The following is an 18285-nucleotide window of genomic DNA, read 5'->3' as shown; positions in this document are numbered from 1 at the left end:
TTTGTTACCAACTAGAATAGAAGGAGTCACGTCAGGAACGTGTGCCCTACACTTATCAGGTATTGAATACAGTGAAAACATATCCATCATCTGAGAAAACACGAAGCTTTCTTTCAGGATGTGTTTGGGTGGAATTACATCTCATTACAGAACGAGGAGGTGTGTACAGATGGGAAAGAGGACACACTGGAAGGCATCTTCCCACATGAGGTGTGTGTGAAGTCACGTGACTGGTGGCAGGATGCTGGCGACCTGGCTGTGTCCCCTGATTCTGGCATCTGACCACTCCCATCCTCCCTGGCACTGGTTGCTCATGTCCTCGGCTACCTTTCTGGGGCTGCACTCTTCTCCCCCCACCCCCCCACCCCCAACCCGAGAGCCCACAAGCAGCAACTTCAGATGCAAAGTTTCAGCCTGGGGTCCAATTTGCAAGATCGGATGTTTCTCCGTTTGAAAAAACAAGCAAGGAAAACAGAGTCATATCACGTAAGCGCTTGTTCAGGGAAAATATGACCTTAAGTATGTTGTAAATGGATTTGAAAAGGCTCCTTTGAGTTAGACGGGCTTTTGTGAAAAGCCCTAACATTCATTGCATAGTTGAAGGGTTTAGCTGTCTATAACAATATATGGGAACACAGCCGTGGAAGGCTGTGTTCACTGATATTAAGTTTGCAAATAGCACATTTTAAGAAGTATTAATGTATTATGTTACTTAATCTTTAGCTATTTACATTTGTACAAAGTAAAGCTTTCATCTTACCCTTTGCATATATGAACCATTAGCTCATGAAGCAATCTCTTTTTACATAACTATATACACGGCCTTCCCTTCGCCTCTGAAAGAACTCTGCATGGCGGACCGAGTGGCGGCTTCCCCCGCCCTCCCCACTATCACCAAATTGGTGCGTGTTGTCATATTCACTGTTTTGGTTCAAATTGAAAAGTTTTATACGAGAGACTAAAAGAGTAGGAGACATGAGAACTTATGACTTGGCTAAAAGACCTGAAAAATTTCAACTTATAATATACAAAAACGTTTCAAAATCTGCACCGAGTCTATACATTTTTTACAAGGGGAGGAGCGGGGCTTCTCCCTGGCAGTCTGTGCGGGATATGGGAGTTCTCTCATGCTCGCTCTTCTCATTCTTGCCGGTATGTGGGTGTAGGGTTTCCTCTTCGTGTCCTGTTCTTTTCCTTATCGAGCTTCAATATCCTTCAGGGTGTGAGAAGGAGGCCTCTCCCGTATCTCTGCGGACAGAGGAGTAGTCCTTCTGGGAGAGACAGGGCGCCCTCCCAGTGTAGAAATGAGTGGGGGAGGCGCGCTCAGTGCTGCCGTCGGAGGGGTCTTGTTGAGGAGTCCGTTCTGGTGCCCCGTGGTGGGGCTGATTCTGGGATAGTGCATGCTGGGGAGTCCCGGCGTGATGAGGCTGGGGTGGGGCAGGTGTCCGTCGAGGGAGGCAGGGTGCACCGAATGGAGCCGTGTGTGCTCATAGTCTTCTCTGAGCATGTGCAAGCGCTCCCGCTCATCCAGGTGACCCCCTCGCTCGTGCTCCCGCCGCGGGTCCACAGACAGAGGGGGGTGGTGGTGGTGGTGGTGGTGGTAATCGTGAGGCTCCCTGTCCCTGAAGGAGCGATCGGCTTCATAGAGCCGGGGTGTCGAGAGACGGTGGAGAGGGTCGTTCCTCAGCAGAAAGTCCCTGCCCAGTGGGTCTCTCCGATGAATGTCAAGTTCTCGGTAGGGGTCCCTCAAAGGGTCCCGTATGGGGTCCCAGTGGAAAGAAGGATATGGAAAGCGCTCTCCGCCTGGGATGGGGCTGATGCCCATGAAAGGGGTCATCATGCGAGTCCTGTCCAGACTGCTGATGCTGTTCATGGGATGAATGCCCGTCACCCCCACCGTCATGGGCATGGAAGCCAAGGGCCCTGGGTGCACACCGGACGAGGAGTTTGGAGGCGGCGGCTCCGAGGGCCGGTGGCTTGGGGGGGCCTCTGGAGGCAGGTCATGGTCTTCCTTGCGCTCCTCCTTCACTTTGACCTCTGAGCTCTTCTTGGGGTTCTCGTAGGCTGGCTCGTTCTTGCGCTGCTCTGCCTCACGGCTCGAGGTGCTGTTGGGCCTGGCACTCTCCACTACGGGGGTCCGCACGTAGGGCGATGGCACCCGGGCCAGCTGCTTGGCCTCCTCCCCCACGGATCGGCCCTCATGGCTGTGGCCGTCCTTCTCAGGCAGGTGGCCCTCCTTCGCCTTGTGCTCATCGGCGGTCAGGTCTTTACGGGACTCCGAGTGGTCTCTCTCCCTCTCTTTGGATTTGTCTTTCTCTCGAGCCTCAGTGTTCAAATGACCCCTGATCTGCTCAGCGGAGCTGCGGTTATGTCCCAGGGTGCCCACCGGGAGGAGAGGTGCTGGTGAAGGGTGGCTAGAGTGTCTTTTCTCAACGCTTTCCCTGAGGGAGGAAGAGGGAGACAGGAAGCAAATGAGGCTCGTCGGTCTGGCACAGGGCTGCCAATGAAATGGTGGTGTGAAAAGGACAGGCTTGGGTCTGCTTCCCTCGGTCCCTGAGGCAGCTGGGCACGCCCTCTGTAGGGCGAACCAGCTACCCTGATCTTACTTTCCTAGACTTGAGAGGAAGCTTTCTGGGAGTGAAGTGCTAGGGATGAGGATGAGTGGGCGAGTCTGAGGGGGAGAGAATTCTCTCTGTATTTAAGAGTCACATGCTCAGTCAAGACCCCAGAGAGCCAGTTTCCAGAAAGCTGGGATGGACTGGAGTGGCTGTAAGTCAGTGATGGGGCAATGTGGCCCATCTTGTCTAGATTCTCAGGATGGCTTAGTGCTAAGAAGGTTAAGAGCCCAAATGTGAACGTGAACATGACTTTCTTCCTACTTTGTAATACAGAACCAGTGGAAGGAAGACCTGAATATAAATATTACAGGGGCTCTTCTCACCTGTCTCTACAGAATTTGGATACAGAGTCATCGCAGAAATGTAGCATGTGAAGGGGGTTGAAAGGCAACCACCATGTTGGCACTTTTGGGTAGCAAAACAACTTTTGGGAGGTTAAGAATTCCAAAGTCTGATGAGAAGATGGAGACAGCCGTAGGAAAAGCAGGGGCACAGACACACGAGCTTATGGGGGAAACAGAGAACAACTTTAAAAAGCATCTGTGAATGAAAATGTGAAACAAGAACTTGACAGTCCCGTCTTGGGCAGAGGCTTAAGAACATGGGGTAGAAACAGCAAAGGCACAGAAAGCCAACCAGGCAAAACTTCAAGGGTTAAGACTAAGAATCAGGCAAGTCTTAGGGGCAGTCCCAGGCAGATTCGGCCAAGGTGGGCGACGAGCAGGAACAGCCAGGGTCTGCAGGCAAGGAGAGGCCTCTAGTAATCTTGTTTCTAGTCAACATGCAAAGGCGGGGAAGAAGACTGTCTTTAAAATATGAGACTACCCAAAAATATATTGTACGAAGTTTCCCACGTTTAATCTAAGAGGCCATTTGATTCCATTGAGAAGAAGGTTTTTGCCACATCCTGCGTTCTCTCCAGACTTAGTGTTTCAGGTCTAGGCTAAGCCCACCTCAGTGTGCCTCACTTTGAGGGTTCACAGCTCTGGGCTGAATGTTGCACACAGTCCTCAGTATGATTTGTATCATACCGCCCTGTAGGAAAATTTGTCTTTTTCTAAGAAAGAAATCAGTAAGCATGATGGCCAGTGGTGAATATCTACTAATCAGTCACATTTAGTGCCTGCAAAGTTGAATTCTTTTAAATCACTAGATACACATATATACACACATACATGCAATATACACAATAAAGAAAAATGGAAAGATCTGGGTCATATTTGAGTCTCAAGCACCAAAAGGAAACTGTTACTACGTCTTTACTGTTAAAGCTTATCTTGAGTAATCCTTGCTTATCGGTTTGTTCAACATGGAAACAGACCACAGAAAGGGTGGGGGAAAGCTACTTTGTCAAGAATGCTTATGACATTCTTTAAAAAAATACTTATAGGACATTTTCCTCTCTTAGTCTACTTCTTTTTTAGGCCTGGGTCAGAGATAAAAATGGTTAGTAAGATTAGTTCCCAACTAGCAAAAACAAAAATACTCAAACCAAAAATACTTGTTGACGTTTCTTTGTGTCTAAGTTAGCAAATTTTTATGAGTGATCTGTAGGCCCAGGATTTAAGTTTGAACAACATTTGAGAAAAATGATGAGAAAATGCAAACATGACTTTCTAAAAGAAAACAAATGGAAAGAGGAAAGAGAGAAAAACCTATGGATGATGTAATGGACTGCACAGACCGGAAAGCAAACATGGTATTGATACATGCTGTGTGTGTTTGGTCCAAAGCTCCGACTCACTACCTTTCAGAGCAAGATGTATATTTGGGTGCTCACAGGGACTCCGGAGACTCTGAATGTGCAACGGCTGCTGTCAGGGACCTTCCGCTGCACTAGCCTTCTAGTCTGTGGTCATGATGCACTACGTACGGGCCGGGAGTATGCCCTCTGGGGCTGGGGGCCTGGGGGCTAGGGCGCAGGCGCTGGCCCCGGCTGTGGGGGAGCTGCGCTACAGTGCCAGCTGCAGCACAAGGCTGGGACCGGGAGGATGAAGGCTGCTGCGTGGCACAGAGGGGGCTCCCCCATTGGGACTCGAGAGCAGTTTCTTTCCGTACCTTTCTTTGTCATCTTTACTAACAGATGAGTCTCGTTTATCTACATCTCTATCTCTGTCATGAGCTGCAGCGGACGCGCTACGCTCCAGCTCCCCTGGCTTCAGCCAGGGCGGAGGGGTCGGGAACGACGGAGGCGTTCGGTGCAGCCGGTTCCAGGGTTCGTGAGGGTTGCTAAAGTTCTGCACACTGGGGCCATCCTTGTGGCCGAACATTGAGTTGGGTGCTGAAATGGTGAAGTGGAGAACAAAAAGGTTTAAGAGAAATTATATAATCTGCTGTAATGAAGGTACTTACCAAAAAACTTTTAACAGCATTCAGAGTTAAAATGAATACATATTATTGGGAGCTGGAAAAGGAAAGGAGATTAACAAATTCATTAGAGGAACGCTTGTCCTACACTGGAGAGGTAGCTCACAGTTTTTTTTTTTTTTTTTTGCTTTTAACCAAAGGTAAAGGGATAGGGGGAGAGATTAAAAGGGAAAGGGACCCAACTGGCTTGAGATGGCCTAATGGACACCTGGTCGTGAAGAAGCCCCAAGCATGCAGAAGGGCGGACTCTGGCATGAGGCTCACTGCATCATGCTCCCTTCGGAACAGGGTTCTCCTCTACCCAGCCTGCTGATGTGTGGGCAGGCTTTCTACAAGTTCAGCAGACTACGACCAGGGTCACTGGAGACCAGACAGGGCCTTGTCCTAACACAGGTTTCCTCACTAGATGGAGCTGCAATGGTCCTAAGTTGCATATTCGGTGACTAAATAATGTTTAAAACATGAGGAGGTGCTGCAACTCTTTTCCTGTGGACAGGCATTTTCATAGTAAGAAACAGCATGGGCCTCACAGACTATACAGAGGATAATCTTGACTGTCCTGGCGGGGTATTGTTCTGTTACTCCTCACTTTTTTTTTTCTCCCCCGGCCCCACAAATGGCAAAAGCAACATGAAGTTTTAAAGTTGTTTTGCTTTAATGGGAGCTGTAGCTGAAGTCTCGGATGTAGAGATGGAACATGGATGAAACTATGAATGTGAGCCAAGTCTTCGTTCAGTCAACTCTATTACCTTTCTTGACCCCTCAGCACCAAAAACTACCCATAGGCTGCCCTTAACACTTTGATTTTGGCACCCTAAACTCCACTTTCAGGCTTCCTTTTGCCATGATACAACCTACACTTGTTTCCCTGGAGCACGGTGTCTTTTTGTCTAGAAAGATCTTGAGCAATAGACAGGTAAGAGAAGACAGACAGTCCAAGGCAGATTTTTAAAAAGTTAGAGATACTCACTAACTGAAGGGTTCCCAAGTCCCCCGAAGGCATTGCCGCCAACTGCTGCGAGGCCCGTGAACGTAGACGGCCGATTAAAAGGCTCTGCAAACGAGATTGCGAAGGAGGAAAGGGTTGCAGGACACTACTGAGGGCCAATGTGAGACTTCCTGGCAGTCGGGAAAAGCAAAGAGGGGCCTTCGCCTTCCCTGAACTCAGCCCTGATCTGTCTCACTTTCCCACCAAATGATGTAGTAAGTTTTTCTTGCATTTGGGTTTGGGCATTGGGGTCAGCAAATATTTATGAGAGCTATTTTTCAGTCTGTGCCCACGGCCCCACCCTCCTTTTTGGAGTGGGGGGCCACAATGCTCTAAGAGGACCCGCCACACAGCTGCCCCCTTCTGGGAGTGTGCACTCTGGGCTCTCAGGGAACAGAAGGAATACTGACATGTTAAAATACAGCTCTCGATGACATTCTGAAGTTACATGTTTTATACGCTGCTGTGCACACCACTGTCTGCATCTGTTAGAACACTTGCAGAAAATACCAAATAAAAAAAAGGCTATGTACCCTCCCTGATGGCACAATGGGTTAAAGCATAGCACTAAAAAAAAGGCTACATATAAAGCATGCACTTGTGTAGGAAAAGACATTTACAGAGCTGTGAAATATGAAGTGCGCAATGTGAAGTGACTAAAAATCACTGGACAATGTCTCATCATATCATCTTGCCTTTCTTCCCACCTCCAGCAGGTACCCCTAGATATGGGACAGGAGCTCACTACTGTTCTCCAGTGGAGGAACAGGCTACTGCACAGGAGGACATCCTGAGGTCCCAAGGCACAGCCTTCACCCAACACACCATCACTAACTGGATCACTGTCACCGTCAGCAGTGACGGAACTACTCCTGAGCACAGATATTCCATTTTAAGAAGGTGGCATAAGATGTGCTGAAATCCTGAGGATGCATGGTACGTATTCAGACTTCTACAAGAACATCTCATTTCCCTAAGAAGTAAGTGGGGTTTCTAGCACTATGACCACCTTGCAGGTCATTTCCCATTACTGATAGGTAACTCACCTAGGTGAGCAGCAGGGTTAAGGAAATTGCTGTGATGAGGAGGCGGCCCAAAGGGGGTCCCAGTTGGGTGTGCAGCACCTATGAAGTCAAACATAAAAAAGTCACATTTCACAGGGAGCCGTTTTCTACAATGCAATAGGACTCCGACTTGCCCAAGGTCCCCAGGAGAGAGTATGTTAGAGTAAAAATGGGAGGCGGGGTGGTGGTGCAGGTGGTACAGCGAGCACAAAGAGCTGCTATCAGGAACAAGGAAACCAATCACTCCTTTTCCTCTTTCCCACACTGGACTGGCCATCACCCAAAAAGAGAGAGTATATTTCTAACATGCTGACATACAGTATGAGAACACATGCAAAAAACAAGGTTGAGGGTGTTGGGGGTTCTATGACCAAGCAAGGTGGGGAAAACGGCCAGGCAAAAAAGTGTTAAGGGCTCTTGCTGAAGGACTTCTTGGAACCAGCAATGTGTTCCTGGGCCCGTGCATCCACTAAGAGGCAACGTTTGGTTGTGGGATACTTTCTTCAGAACGCCCTGGGAATAAGACTTGCTTTGAGAATCACAATTCCAGAAACTGTGCATCTTATAATCCTTGGCTTAGGAGTAACTGTCATGCAGATGCACATCTGGGCTACACGGCTGTGAGCCCTTGCAGGGTCCTTTTTCCTGAAGAATGTGCTAGTTGCCATTGAAGAATATCTACCACCTGTTCCTTGGGAGATCTAGCGCTGTGAGTCACATAGGTTATGGGAGATGAAGGCTTCCAATTTCGTACAATCTTCAGTGTCAGGAGAAAGCAGCTCACTCGTTTCTGGACAACCTTACAGCCAACTCCATCAGTCTTTATATTACCTGCCAGGGAACTGAGCTAATAACTTAGTGGTCTTCTCTCTTTTGGTTTTTCCTTTATCCACATTCTCTCCTTTTTATCTCTCTACTTTGCCTTCAACAGTAAATGTTTCACTATGATGTTTCAAATTCCTTTTTGTAAAGGAACGAGGAAATGACAGAAACAGAAAGGGTACATATGTGAGTGGCGGCTCAGGGCAGAACGCTGGCTTCTGAATACGAGGCTGACAGCTGAGGCGGGCAGCTCTCTGGGAGGCAGGCTTGATTCTAGGCAAGAGATGGGCCACCGTCTCTGGAGAAGTTCTTTAGTTTCAGTCACTAGTGCCCAACAGCAAGATGAAAGTGACTGAACTAAATAAATAAGTGTGTGTAAATTATACACACCAGTATACTTTTACCAAATAATTATTTCCCACAAAATCCAATGTTGCTCACTCTGTAAAAGATGACCTTTTAGAATGAAAGTAGGAAAGAGCCTTAATGAATTTTACTAATTCCTGTTCCATAATCCCTTGTATTCTGTCTGGGTTCCTATAAACAAATATCAGTTCCTTTAGGACAGTAGATTAAATGGAGGGCCATTCCTCGATTCCCTATCGACTCCAGTTGTCTAGAAATCATTCCCTGAGCTGCAAAGACTGGGGGCCTCGGTTGAAGAAGCCCTTAGCACAGGTGAGCATCAGCAGAAGCATAGTAACTCAGGACTGGAAGGCACCTGAGGAGTTCAATCCTAGAGGGAGACTTAGGTTCCACCCGGCAAGTGCAAAAATGATACCCTCCTTCTCCACAAAGTGAAAAGAGCCCAGCATATTCATTAGCTGCTAACAGTGTTGCCAGCTAACTAAAAATTTGGCTGCATGCTGTCTGTGTAGTACAAGCTAATTAATGCTTCGATGAAGATCAGAGCTCCGCTCAGCCCAGGGCCCCTAGGGGTGCTTTGCAGTTCCAGAATTATCGAAGCAAAAGCAGCCAATTCATCTGCTTGGCTCAAACAGAAGCCAGGGAGAAATCTCTCCATTTCTCTCCAAAAATTGCTCTTAATGTAGCCCTCTCTCAGAGCCTAGGTGCCATGGAAACAAAGCCTTCAAATATGTCCCTAGACGCAACTGAGAGAGGAAAACCTGAGACCTTAGCAAATTCTGTCTACCGTCAAGGGTGGTTCACTTGCTCTGGCAACGAGCCCCTCATAATGACGGTTTCTTGTCATGTGGGTGTTTCTCTCTCGCTGAATGGAAGAGCCTTAGGGCCACCCAAATAAGCACTGGCTAAAAGCCTAGGAAGGCAGGAGACAGAATGGATGTGAAACTTGTTCCCAAAGGATGGGAAACAGAGAGCTCCTGGAATGTTTATGCAGAACAGAATACATTTTAGAGAAGTGGATATGAGCTTTATAAAGCCGTGTCACCATGTCTGAGTTTACGAGGGCACCCAGTACACCAAAAATAGCTTCAGAAACGAAAGGAAGCTTCAATACTAGGAGAGTCATTCTTGTTGCCTGCCCATCACCGCCATTTGTGGTCAAGTATGGAGCAGAACAGGCGCTGTCTGATGTAGAGCACCAGGAACTGCCCCACTCCTGCCCCGACACACTCTTTCACACCAAACAGGTGCTTGGGAGCATGTATTCTCAGAAGTGAGTCCATCTTTTGGGTGTTCTGGGCCCTGCTTCCTAAATTTCCTGCATCACTGCAGTCAGCCCAGCAGTATTAACTCTGTAGCAGAGAAACTGGCAGCTAGCCGGCTCCCTGCCCTGTCACACGCCCCACCATGCAACTGACTTGACTGCACTTCTTTGTCCTCAGGACACAGCATGGCCGAGTAGCCTGATTCCGAATTACCGAGTGCTGTGTGGGCACCACCAGAGAGGCAGCCGCATCCTTACCCCGTTCCTGGACTTCCAAGCTTCTTGAACTTTCTTAATAGTATCTGACCTGCTTGTGAGTTACACTGGTTTATACAGAAGCAAATAACCAGCTGAAACAATATGGGTGCCCTAAGGGAAAGAAGATCTCTTTTCCTTCTTTAATGAAAGAGGGAACATCAATGAAGTAGTGAGAAGCGTCCAGCTCCCAAGATGTGCTATGATGTTGCTGTAAACTGGCATAAACTATACTTTTTTTGTAGGTAGCAGCAGCCTAGAGCACAGACATCATTTATTTAATGACCTGAGAACTGAATTTCTCAACTCCCCACACCCTCTCTCCACTCACCAGCAGCAGAGAACAAAGTTGAAGGCCGTGCCAGGTCATGGGGGTGGTGGATGGCTCCAAAGAGACTGGGGCCTGGGGGCCGGCTCAGGAACTCAGGCTTCAGTCCAAAGTCCAGTTTATGTGGGTCTGACTGCATCTGTTTCTAAAGCAGCAAGGGGAAAAATAAAAGATGAAACCCCAAAAGGTACAGGAGGAAAAAGATATTAATGAAGAGTTGAGACTGATAAAACTGAATGGGCACACTCTGGCTCTGAGCCCTGGAAGGGTTCAAGGCAACACATGTTCTGAGATCAGCAAGCCACAGACCACTTACCCCTCAAATGCCAAATAAGCAGGTCAAGCCAGGAGGGCTCAGTGCGCTGCCACTAGGCAGCACCTGTTTCTCAGATCAGAAATGTCAAGTAGCAAAAGGAGTGCTCAGCCTGAGGTAATACGGTTGGGGGAGTGAGACCATGTCCTGTTTATTTAAACTACCATTACATTGGAATAGTTTATTATTTACCGTAAAGGCCTATTTCAGCAAGTTTTTAAATGATGGCATTTTAAAACTCATTTTATTAGGAATTCTGCATGAATAATCTGCTCTGTAAATTAATTGTTTAACGACTCTTTACCATGCTCGCACAGATCACAGTACATTAGTAACTGAAAGTTATGAAGAAATATTTGCATGCCTACAAGCTAGTTTTCCAATGTACATTGTTACATATTTCTTAAAAAAACAAACAGGATATTAATTTAACTAATAGGGGTCTCTTTTTTTTTTTTCTTTGCTTATTATCACCAATTACCTGGGGAAGAGGCGATTAGTCCAGACCAGCAATGTAACAAGAGCCTCTCTCTCACTTTCCTCCAAGCTGCAGGCCTCTCAAATGACCTGGTTTCAACCCCACCCCTTCTTGATCTCAACAACATTCTCTGAACCAGCGCCTCCCACCCACTCCCCACCCCCAGACAAGCATCCCAGTGTGGCATGGGCTCATAATTTCGAGTTTCCCTCCCCGTCCTGTGCTCAGACTCCTATTTCTTCACACCCCTTTCCCTGCTTCTGGCTCTCCCTCTTTCATTCTCTCAGTCTCAACACATGCCCCCTTATTAATCCACTTCAAACTGCTTACTTTCTGCTCTAAATACACCCTGGCCCCAGTATACAGCAGAGAAAAGTCAACAAGGAGGCATCTGACCTAGCTACATGTGGAGCTGAGAGATAAGAGGTCTGTCGCTCTGTCTTGGCTCATTCATCATACTCATTTAAAGTGAAACCTACCTGAGCACCTCAAAGCAAGCCCCCTGACAGCAGCGCAGCCTTTTCTGCACACACACACTGATCCTCACCCCTGAAATCCAAGCAACTGGACCACACACCACAAGAGCCCTCTGAACCGGATCTTGTAAATATCCTACAGGCAGTGGGCTCTCGCAAGAAATACTTAGAGAGTGACTAAAAGAATGGGTAACTGAATGTTAAGGAGAAAGGGGACAATGTAATTTCTGCTCACACCTACAGGGAATACTATCATGCAAGTCCCACTATAAAGTTATAGCCAAACCCCCAAACAAAGCTTCTAATTCACTATAAATCTATAAAAATCTTTTGAGTGCCTCCTTTAATTTGGTCGCCAAATAATTTAGTGCTAATATTTCACGGTACACAGCACAGTTCCATTAACCACAACTTAGGTCCATGAAGCAAAATGGAGCTTGGGGATTGCAAAGAGTTTGCTGGAAAGGGAAGATGAACAGCTATCTCATATGCAAGGCCTTTCTAATTGAACTGGGATAATGAAAGTTTTAGTCACCAGGGACCCTTTCATGGAAAAGAAGTTGCTAAACTGGCACATACAACATTCCTCATTGCTTTTAACCAAAGGAGGACATGTCTTTACCTACCGTTCTGCTAATCACATCATCCAGAACCAAAAGTGAATTGAACTAAGCATCAGAATCTAGTTAGCTCTTCAAAGCACATATTCTCTAACTGAGCTAAACCCTAAGATTTCTAATTAAACCTCACCTAACAATAAAGTAGAGGTGAGCAAAACTCACTGATGGGAAGGGATAAAGTACTGGGCATCACAGCAAAATGCCCGGGCGACCTCATTTAGCAGGGTTGGCCTTTTTAACCATTTTTAAAACAACAACAACAAAAGACCCCATCTATGATGCCTACTTCTCCCTCCTTGTTTATGAGCTTCATTTATTATTCTCGCAATGGCTCCCCACATGCTGTCAGGAGTAAAACTGTGGTCATGAAACAAATGACTAGCTGAAGCTTACTGGAATACCTGCCTGGTCGTTCTAGGCACACCTCAAGGAATGTGAGTACCGGACAGAAAAGTTGGACTTGCCAGTTACCGGTGTGGCTCGCTATATTGTGCCCGGCTTTATTTTGGGTTGAAGGTGCCTTTTTATAAACTGACGGTTTGGGGCAATCCCACGTCAGGCAAGTTCATTTACTGGGGCCATTTTTCCAGCGTGTGTGCTCGCTGCATGTTGGTGTCACATCTCATTACTTCATGCACATCACTGATTTGTAGACATCACACCACTGTACACTTAACACATCACACTGCAGGATAAACGACTTTCAGATGTCCTAGGAGATCAGGACATTCACATGACTTGATTTATAGTGCTATCCGTCCCATGTGCTGGTCTGGCACCACCCTGCAATACCTCCCAGCTGTGCCTGCATTGTTCCCTAAGCCAAATGTGGATGCTCATCTGGTCGCCTACTGATAGTTTAAGATCTCTTCCCTAAGTTGTCACAAAGGACTTGTAAAGCAGTCCTCTCTATGAAAACATACACACAGAAGAAAAACCATCTGTATCCAGGTAGGGATCTGACCAGAAGCTGCATTTTAATTCCTGGCACTGGTCATCAGAAGACCAGTGAGTGTCACTAGGAAACTCACTGGCCATCACAAACTACTTCAAGAAGACTATTAATAGTATGTGTTAGGATGGAGAGTTTTCCCCCAATACTAAATGTTTTCCATAATACTACCTAGATTTTCAAAATTGTTACTGTGTAATCTGTATATAAGACTTTTGGGTCAATAAGACAATAGAAATCATTTAAAAAAAAAATTGAGGGGGTTTGCTTGTGTCTTGTCATTTTGCTGGTCAGTTTCCTAATTGACCGTTAAGATTTCTGAATAGCTTTACCGAAAGGGACTTGATGCTTCCTGCCTATGTATCTCCTTAAGTGGAGATACCCCATTCCCCATTCGCATCTCTTCGACTGGAGGGAAGACTGACCTTGACTTTCTGTTGGTGGTGGTAGATCTGCCAGGCAATGTGAACATGCATAGCACACCACTTCCCTGGTTTCTGGAATAAGAAAGAGCAATGTGGTCAGAAGGAGAACCATGCAGAGAAAACCACCTTCAATTTCCCCCAAAGCTTTGATCAGATTTTGGCTACAGAGGTTTTTTTATTCAACAAGAGAGCTTTGTACCCTCCAACTGCTTTTTTCTCAGCTGTTTCTAGAGTCTGGGCCCGAGGGAGCCCCAGTCAGCCCCCCTCCTCCTACAGGAGCCTGAGCCAGTGCCTACTACTTAGGGAGCCATACTCGAGGAGACTTCCCTGGTTACTAAGGACAAGATGGCAAAAGCCCAACCCCCACTTTGTGTCTCTTCTCTTTTTCTTTTCTGATGCCAGCTGGCAGACCTGGTAGAGTGGGAAGCCCTGCTTAACAAATGCAGCCATGCTATAATGCAAATCAGCTGTTCAGAAGAGCTAATTAGCCAATGTCTGCAAATCAATTCAAAACAAGAGAGGGTACAGGACCTGTCATAACCTCCCCCGGTACTGCTTGTTGTTGTTTTAACCCCCAAAGTGGTACCAAGAAATTCACTGCATTTTTATTGAAGCCCAGTTCTCACAAGGGCTTCAACTAAGAGTCAACATCCCTTCCTTTTTTTTAAGAAAAAAAGAAAGGACACAGACAAAAGGAACTTGTTCCTTCCTCCCCAGGCCTCTGCAGATATTAAGTCCTTCCTCTTCCCTCTGGGAGGATATCAATCCATGTCTCTCAAATTATTTCATGTTTTGCTTTAATAGCAGTGGCGTCAACAGTGAGTGTGTTTTGTACCTACATGGCAGGGACCACCTCTTTCTACTTCGTTTGTATTCCTGCTAAGTAATCTATCCCTAAGTGCCAAAGTTGCACTCAATAACTATCGGACAAAGAAGAAATACTGCCCATTCCTATAGTGACCAAGAACAGAAGCTTCTGGTTCTCTATTAAGGAGTTGGTTCTAAAATATGTACTTAAATCCAAATTGGGGCCAGTTATCTTGTTTTGTAATGAAATTATAGGTAATCTGAAATCAGCTAAGTGATAACACAATTCTCCTTTTTATTCTCTTTGGAGAAACTGAATTATCTGATTACATGTACAAGAAGTGGGTTAGTATAGCACTATCCATGCATCTTCTATCCAAATATCCATCACCCTCCCGTCTGCCCCTCTCCTTACCAAGTCAGTCAGCATCTACTCAGAGGTCTTCTGCTGGCTAATCTCCAGACCTCTCAAGATGTAAGGACCATATACTGTAGCCCTTACATACTGTAGGTTGAATGCTTGTGACCAGCCAACATCACTTAGTGCAGAGTGAGGCAACCATTGGCCAAAATAAATAGGCCTACATACATCCTCCTTGGTGCCAGAGAGACAGAAGTCAGGGAAACCCTAAGTTCAGCCTATAGTGTCTTTTCCTTTAAATTCCCTGTAGTCAGGTCTTCTCCCAAAAATGCTAGCAGGAGAATCTACCTCAGTTGAATCTCATCTGTCAGCTCTACCTCAATGACCTGCTTCTTCCAACACTCAAGGCAAAACAATTCAGACCACTTCAATCATGCTACCTAAAAAACCCAACTGGTGTCATTATGACATTTTATTTCAGCATTTCTAAGGCTTGTTTCCTTGTAATGGATTTGTATTTTTAACCTACAGGGAGTCAAATAGAGGTTGCAAAACAGTTCTAGAAGAAGCTTTCTTACCCTTAACATAGGTCTGAAAGGATCTGTCAACTGTGAAGAGAAAATGACAACTTGGTTACATGCCTGTCACTCAAACAATTGCTCTAATTAACAAATTTGTAGTGCTTCATTAGGAGGGGAAATTAAAATGTTAGAATTTTACTTTTAAATGAAGCCCTTTTAGAGAATAATTAACCCATTTTCACACTATCAAAAGTGCCAAGTGTCCCCCTCCCCCACTTCACAAGCCTTGGTACATCTACACTGACAAGCACCCCCCACCCCCAACAAGTTTAATCAATAGCAATTTGCCCTCTGGCAACAGGCTTTGCTGACATTACACATCTGAGGAGTTTCACCATGTTGGACAGCCCTTCCAGACCACACCGCATGGGTCGAAGGGAGAATGGCCCTCAGACCCTTGACTGTTAATGCTGGACAATAATAGATACCTAGGGAAAGGGTCTTCTCTAAACACAGTCAACCAGGCAATCTTTACCAAGACCTTTATTTGATGACTTCAAGGTACTCAACATTTTGAAGAGGTACATACACTAAACACCATAAAAATGCTTACATAGCTGAGTTCTTTTCAATATCCACCTAACTCTGGTGATCAATTTCTGACTGCCCTTACCCAGGGAAAAAGACAAAATTTGTAAAAGATAATCGTTTTTTCACATTTATTATGAAAATAAATGTAAGTAACAATGCGACAAGATTCTATCTGTGGTATAGCTTCAAATTCTTTTTTGGAGTAGGCAGAGGTATAAATTATGAATAAACAACATAACCAAAGCATAATGGATATTTTATTTAGCTCAAGAGTACAAAAGACTCCTTACCACATTACAAGTAGTGGGCCAGAATAGCTGTGTGGTACAGTGACTTCCTGACCCAAGGAAAATGGGGATGTGTCCTGACTTCCAGGAAGAAAAGCACTTAGTGCTTTTCCATTCAAAACATTTTACAGCTACTTCTTTTGTGTGAGAGGAATTTAAGGAGATGGCAACAGAGAAGATCAGCTGAGTAGAAACTACAGAAGCAATATAGTGTCCAGCTCTCAGGGTGAGACTATGAGTCGTTACTCTCCTCTCCCATAGCAAGTCACCCCCCTATGTCAAAGGGCTGCAGGCTGCAGTAGGGCACAAGAGACTTGTTTTCTAAGAGTGGCATTTTCTTCCACAACTAGAAGGAACAGCTAAATCAGTAGCTCATTCAAAGGAGCTGAGAATGGTGGGTGCTCATCCTGGGATGGTCACCCCACACAAACACCCCAAGCATTTTCAGAGACCAAGCCTGACTGTACCTACCCTTGGGTCCTTCTGGAGCAGTGTGTGAGGGACTGTCCCAGGCCGAGCAGCAACATCAATAGGGTTGGATGTCTACAAAGGAATGAAGCCACAGTTGAGGAAGCAAACAGTGACATGAAAGCAAGATCTTTCATTTTAAATTACAGAAGTGAAATGTGTGGGGTTTCTGTTTGTTTCATTCTGGAATACGAGAGTTAACAGGCTCATTTTTTCAGCGATCAGACATGTTCTCCAGGAGAACCTGCTCCCTATTTTCTCAGGGAGCCTTGAGAGAGAGAGACTGCCCCCTCCAGCAAAGACATCTGAAAGCAGAGAGTGAGCTATAGCACATTTTGCTGTAACAGAAAGCACAGGCCGCAAAAAAGAGAAGCCACACATGCAAGCAAGCGCTGCCCCTGAATCCTAGCTCCTACCCAGATGCCGACAGCTCTGACTGTTGTGTGATTTTTGCTTTATCACCAAACATTCCAAGAAATGCTTAAGTGAACATCATTATAATCTGCTGTATCAGGTGCTTCTCATCAGAAGAACTGTGTTCTACAGACATTAAGCAAACTCTCTAAATTTTAAACCGCAGACAATAACAAGGAATAACACTCAGTAATTACTCATTAGCAGAGGTGGAAATGGGACAAGAGAACCTAGTTCAGGGACCACACAGACTGCCTAGTAAATGATTTCTGAAGTAATACTGCTTTATCTTTCCTATTCCCACTACCATTCTTAATATCATTAATAACACTAGTCTTTGCTGTATGCTCTGTCCTATGAATTAACAAGGATCACAACAAAAAGCCTGCTGCAGGCACAAGTAGCCACTACTTTCTAGTGGATAAGAGACTGGGAGAGAATTTCACAGGTATTTTTCTTATGAAATCAGAACTTATGTGAATCCCCTCACACCAGGAAGTTAAGTCATGTGGAAAAAGAGCTCAAGTTTAGGCACAAAAGAGAAGGGGAGAAAAAAAAAAAAAAGAAATGAAAGAAAGAAAAGCAATCAGCTGCTGTACAACTAACAATTAAGCTGGAGTTGTTAACAGCCTGATTTGCATACATATGAAGAACTCCACTAATGAACTGCAATCTACATATTCAATCAGTAAGATGGCCTGGAAAGGCCTATTTTCAACACCAGGAGAGACACTTTCTTGCCCAGATGTAGTTTTCTGTGTGATTGGATAATTGTGAGTGAGGGAAATAGTCTAATTTATTAAATGACCTACCAGTCTGTTTGGGGATGCACTAGAGATTTGTTGTAACCTAAGGGGGACAGACCAGGTTACCTCAGAGGGAGCAGGAAAGAGCATAATGGGTGTGTGTGTGGGGGGGGGGGGTGGTTTAAAATCACCATCATCTCAGCCCCAGCCAGGCATCCAACACGGCCACTGTAACAAGCCGAGTGAACAGACCTGGTGCATAAACTGCAGTTCCACACTGGGAGAGGTGGTTTCTAAGGCACAGGCATCACACTGCTACCACTTTTTAATTTTTTTATCTATTTCTAGTTTTAAGGCGACATGACTTTGGAAGTGCAATGTATGCTCATCCAGGGGAGATCTGGTCCAAAATTGGTGTTTTATTTTAGAAATGGGATGAACCCCCCAAACACAATCTCACACAGCAAATTTTCTACTTTAAAATTTGAGAATGGTTATTAGCCCGAGACATACATTTTGTAGGCAAGTAAAATAAGGGCTCTAGTAGACTGGAAGGCACAAAAAAAGCGTGTTCTGTGAATTACTCCTCAATATTGACCTTCAGTGATAACTCCAGTCCAAGCTGAGTAGAACATCACTAACTAGGTAGAAAAAGAATTTAGTAATTACAAAGGGTAGTAGGTTAATTTCATACTAGGATGTTAGTAACTCATAACAGTCTTGACCTTGGCAAATGTAACCACTGCTGAGGGAT

The 18285-nt window shown here is 45.6% G+C and overlaps 1 protein-coding gene across 2 annotated transcripts in view; it reads right to left on the bottom strand.

Annotated features, from left to right (window-relative positions):
- Nucleotides 1-371: 371 nt before the first annotated feature.
- The window catches only part of AUTS2 (autism susceptibility candidate 2), an 81995-nt gene continuing 64081 nt past the window's right edge, over nucleotides 372-18285 (bottom strand). For both annotated transcript variants that reach the window (XM_012728986.1, XM_012728984.1), the window contains exons 8-15: nucleotides 16375-16446; nucleotides 15083-15112; nucleotides 13337-13408; nucleotides 10076-10217; nucleotides 7020-7097; nucleotides 5956-6039; nucleotides 4677-4899; nucleotides 372-2441 (exon numbers count right to left, since the gene is read on the bottom strand). In XM_012728986.1, coding sequence (XP_012584440.1) covers nucleotides 1196-2441; nucleotides 4677-4899; nucleotides 5956-6039; nucleotides 7020-7097; nucleotides 10076-10217; nucleotides 13337-13408; nucleotides 15083-15112; nucleotides 16375-16446 — 1947 coding nt within the window. In that variant the 3' untranslated portion in view covers nucleotides 372-1195. The remainder of the gene's footprint in view (nucleotides 2442-4676; nucleotides 4900-5955; nucleotides 6040-7019; nucleotides 7098-10075; nucleotides 10218-13336; nucleotides 13409-15082; nucleotides 15113-16374; nucleotides 16447-18285) is intronic.

The sequence above is a fragment of the Condylura cristata genome, unplaced genomic scaffold, assembly GCF_000260355.1.
Source record: "Condylura cristata isolate star-nosed mole 26May11 unplaced genomic scaffold, ConCri1.0 scaffold00024, whole genome shotgun sequence".
Taxonomy (NCBI): Eukaryota; Metazoa; Chordata; class Mammalia; order Eulipotyphla; family Talpidae; genus Condylura; species Condylura cristata.
This window is presented reverse-complemented; position numbering and strand designations above follow the sequence as displayed.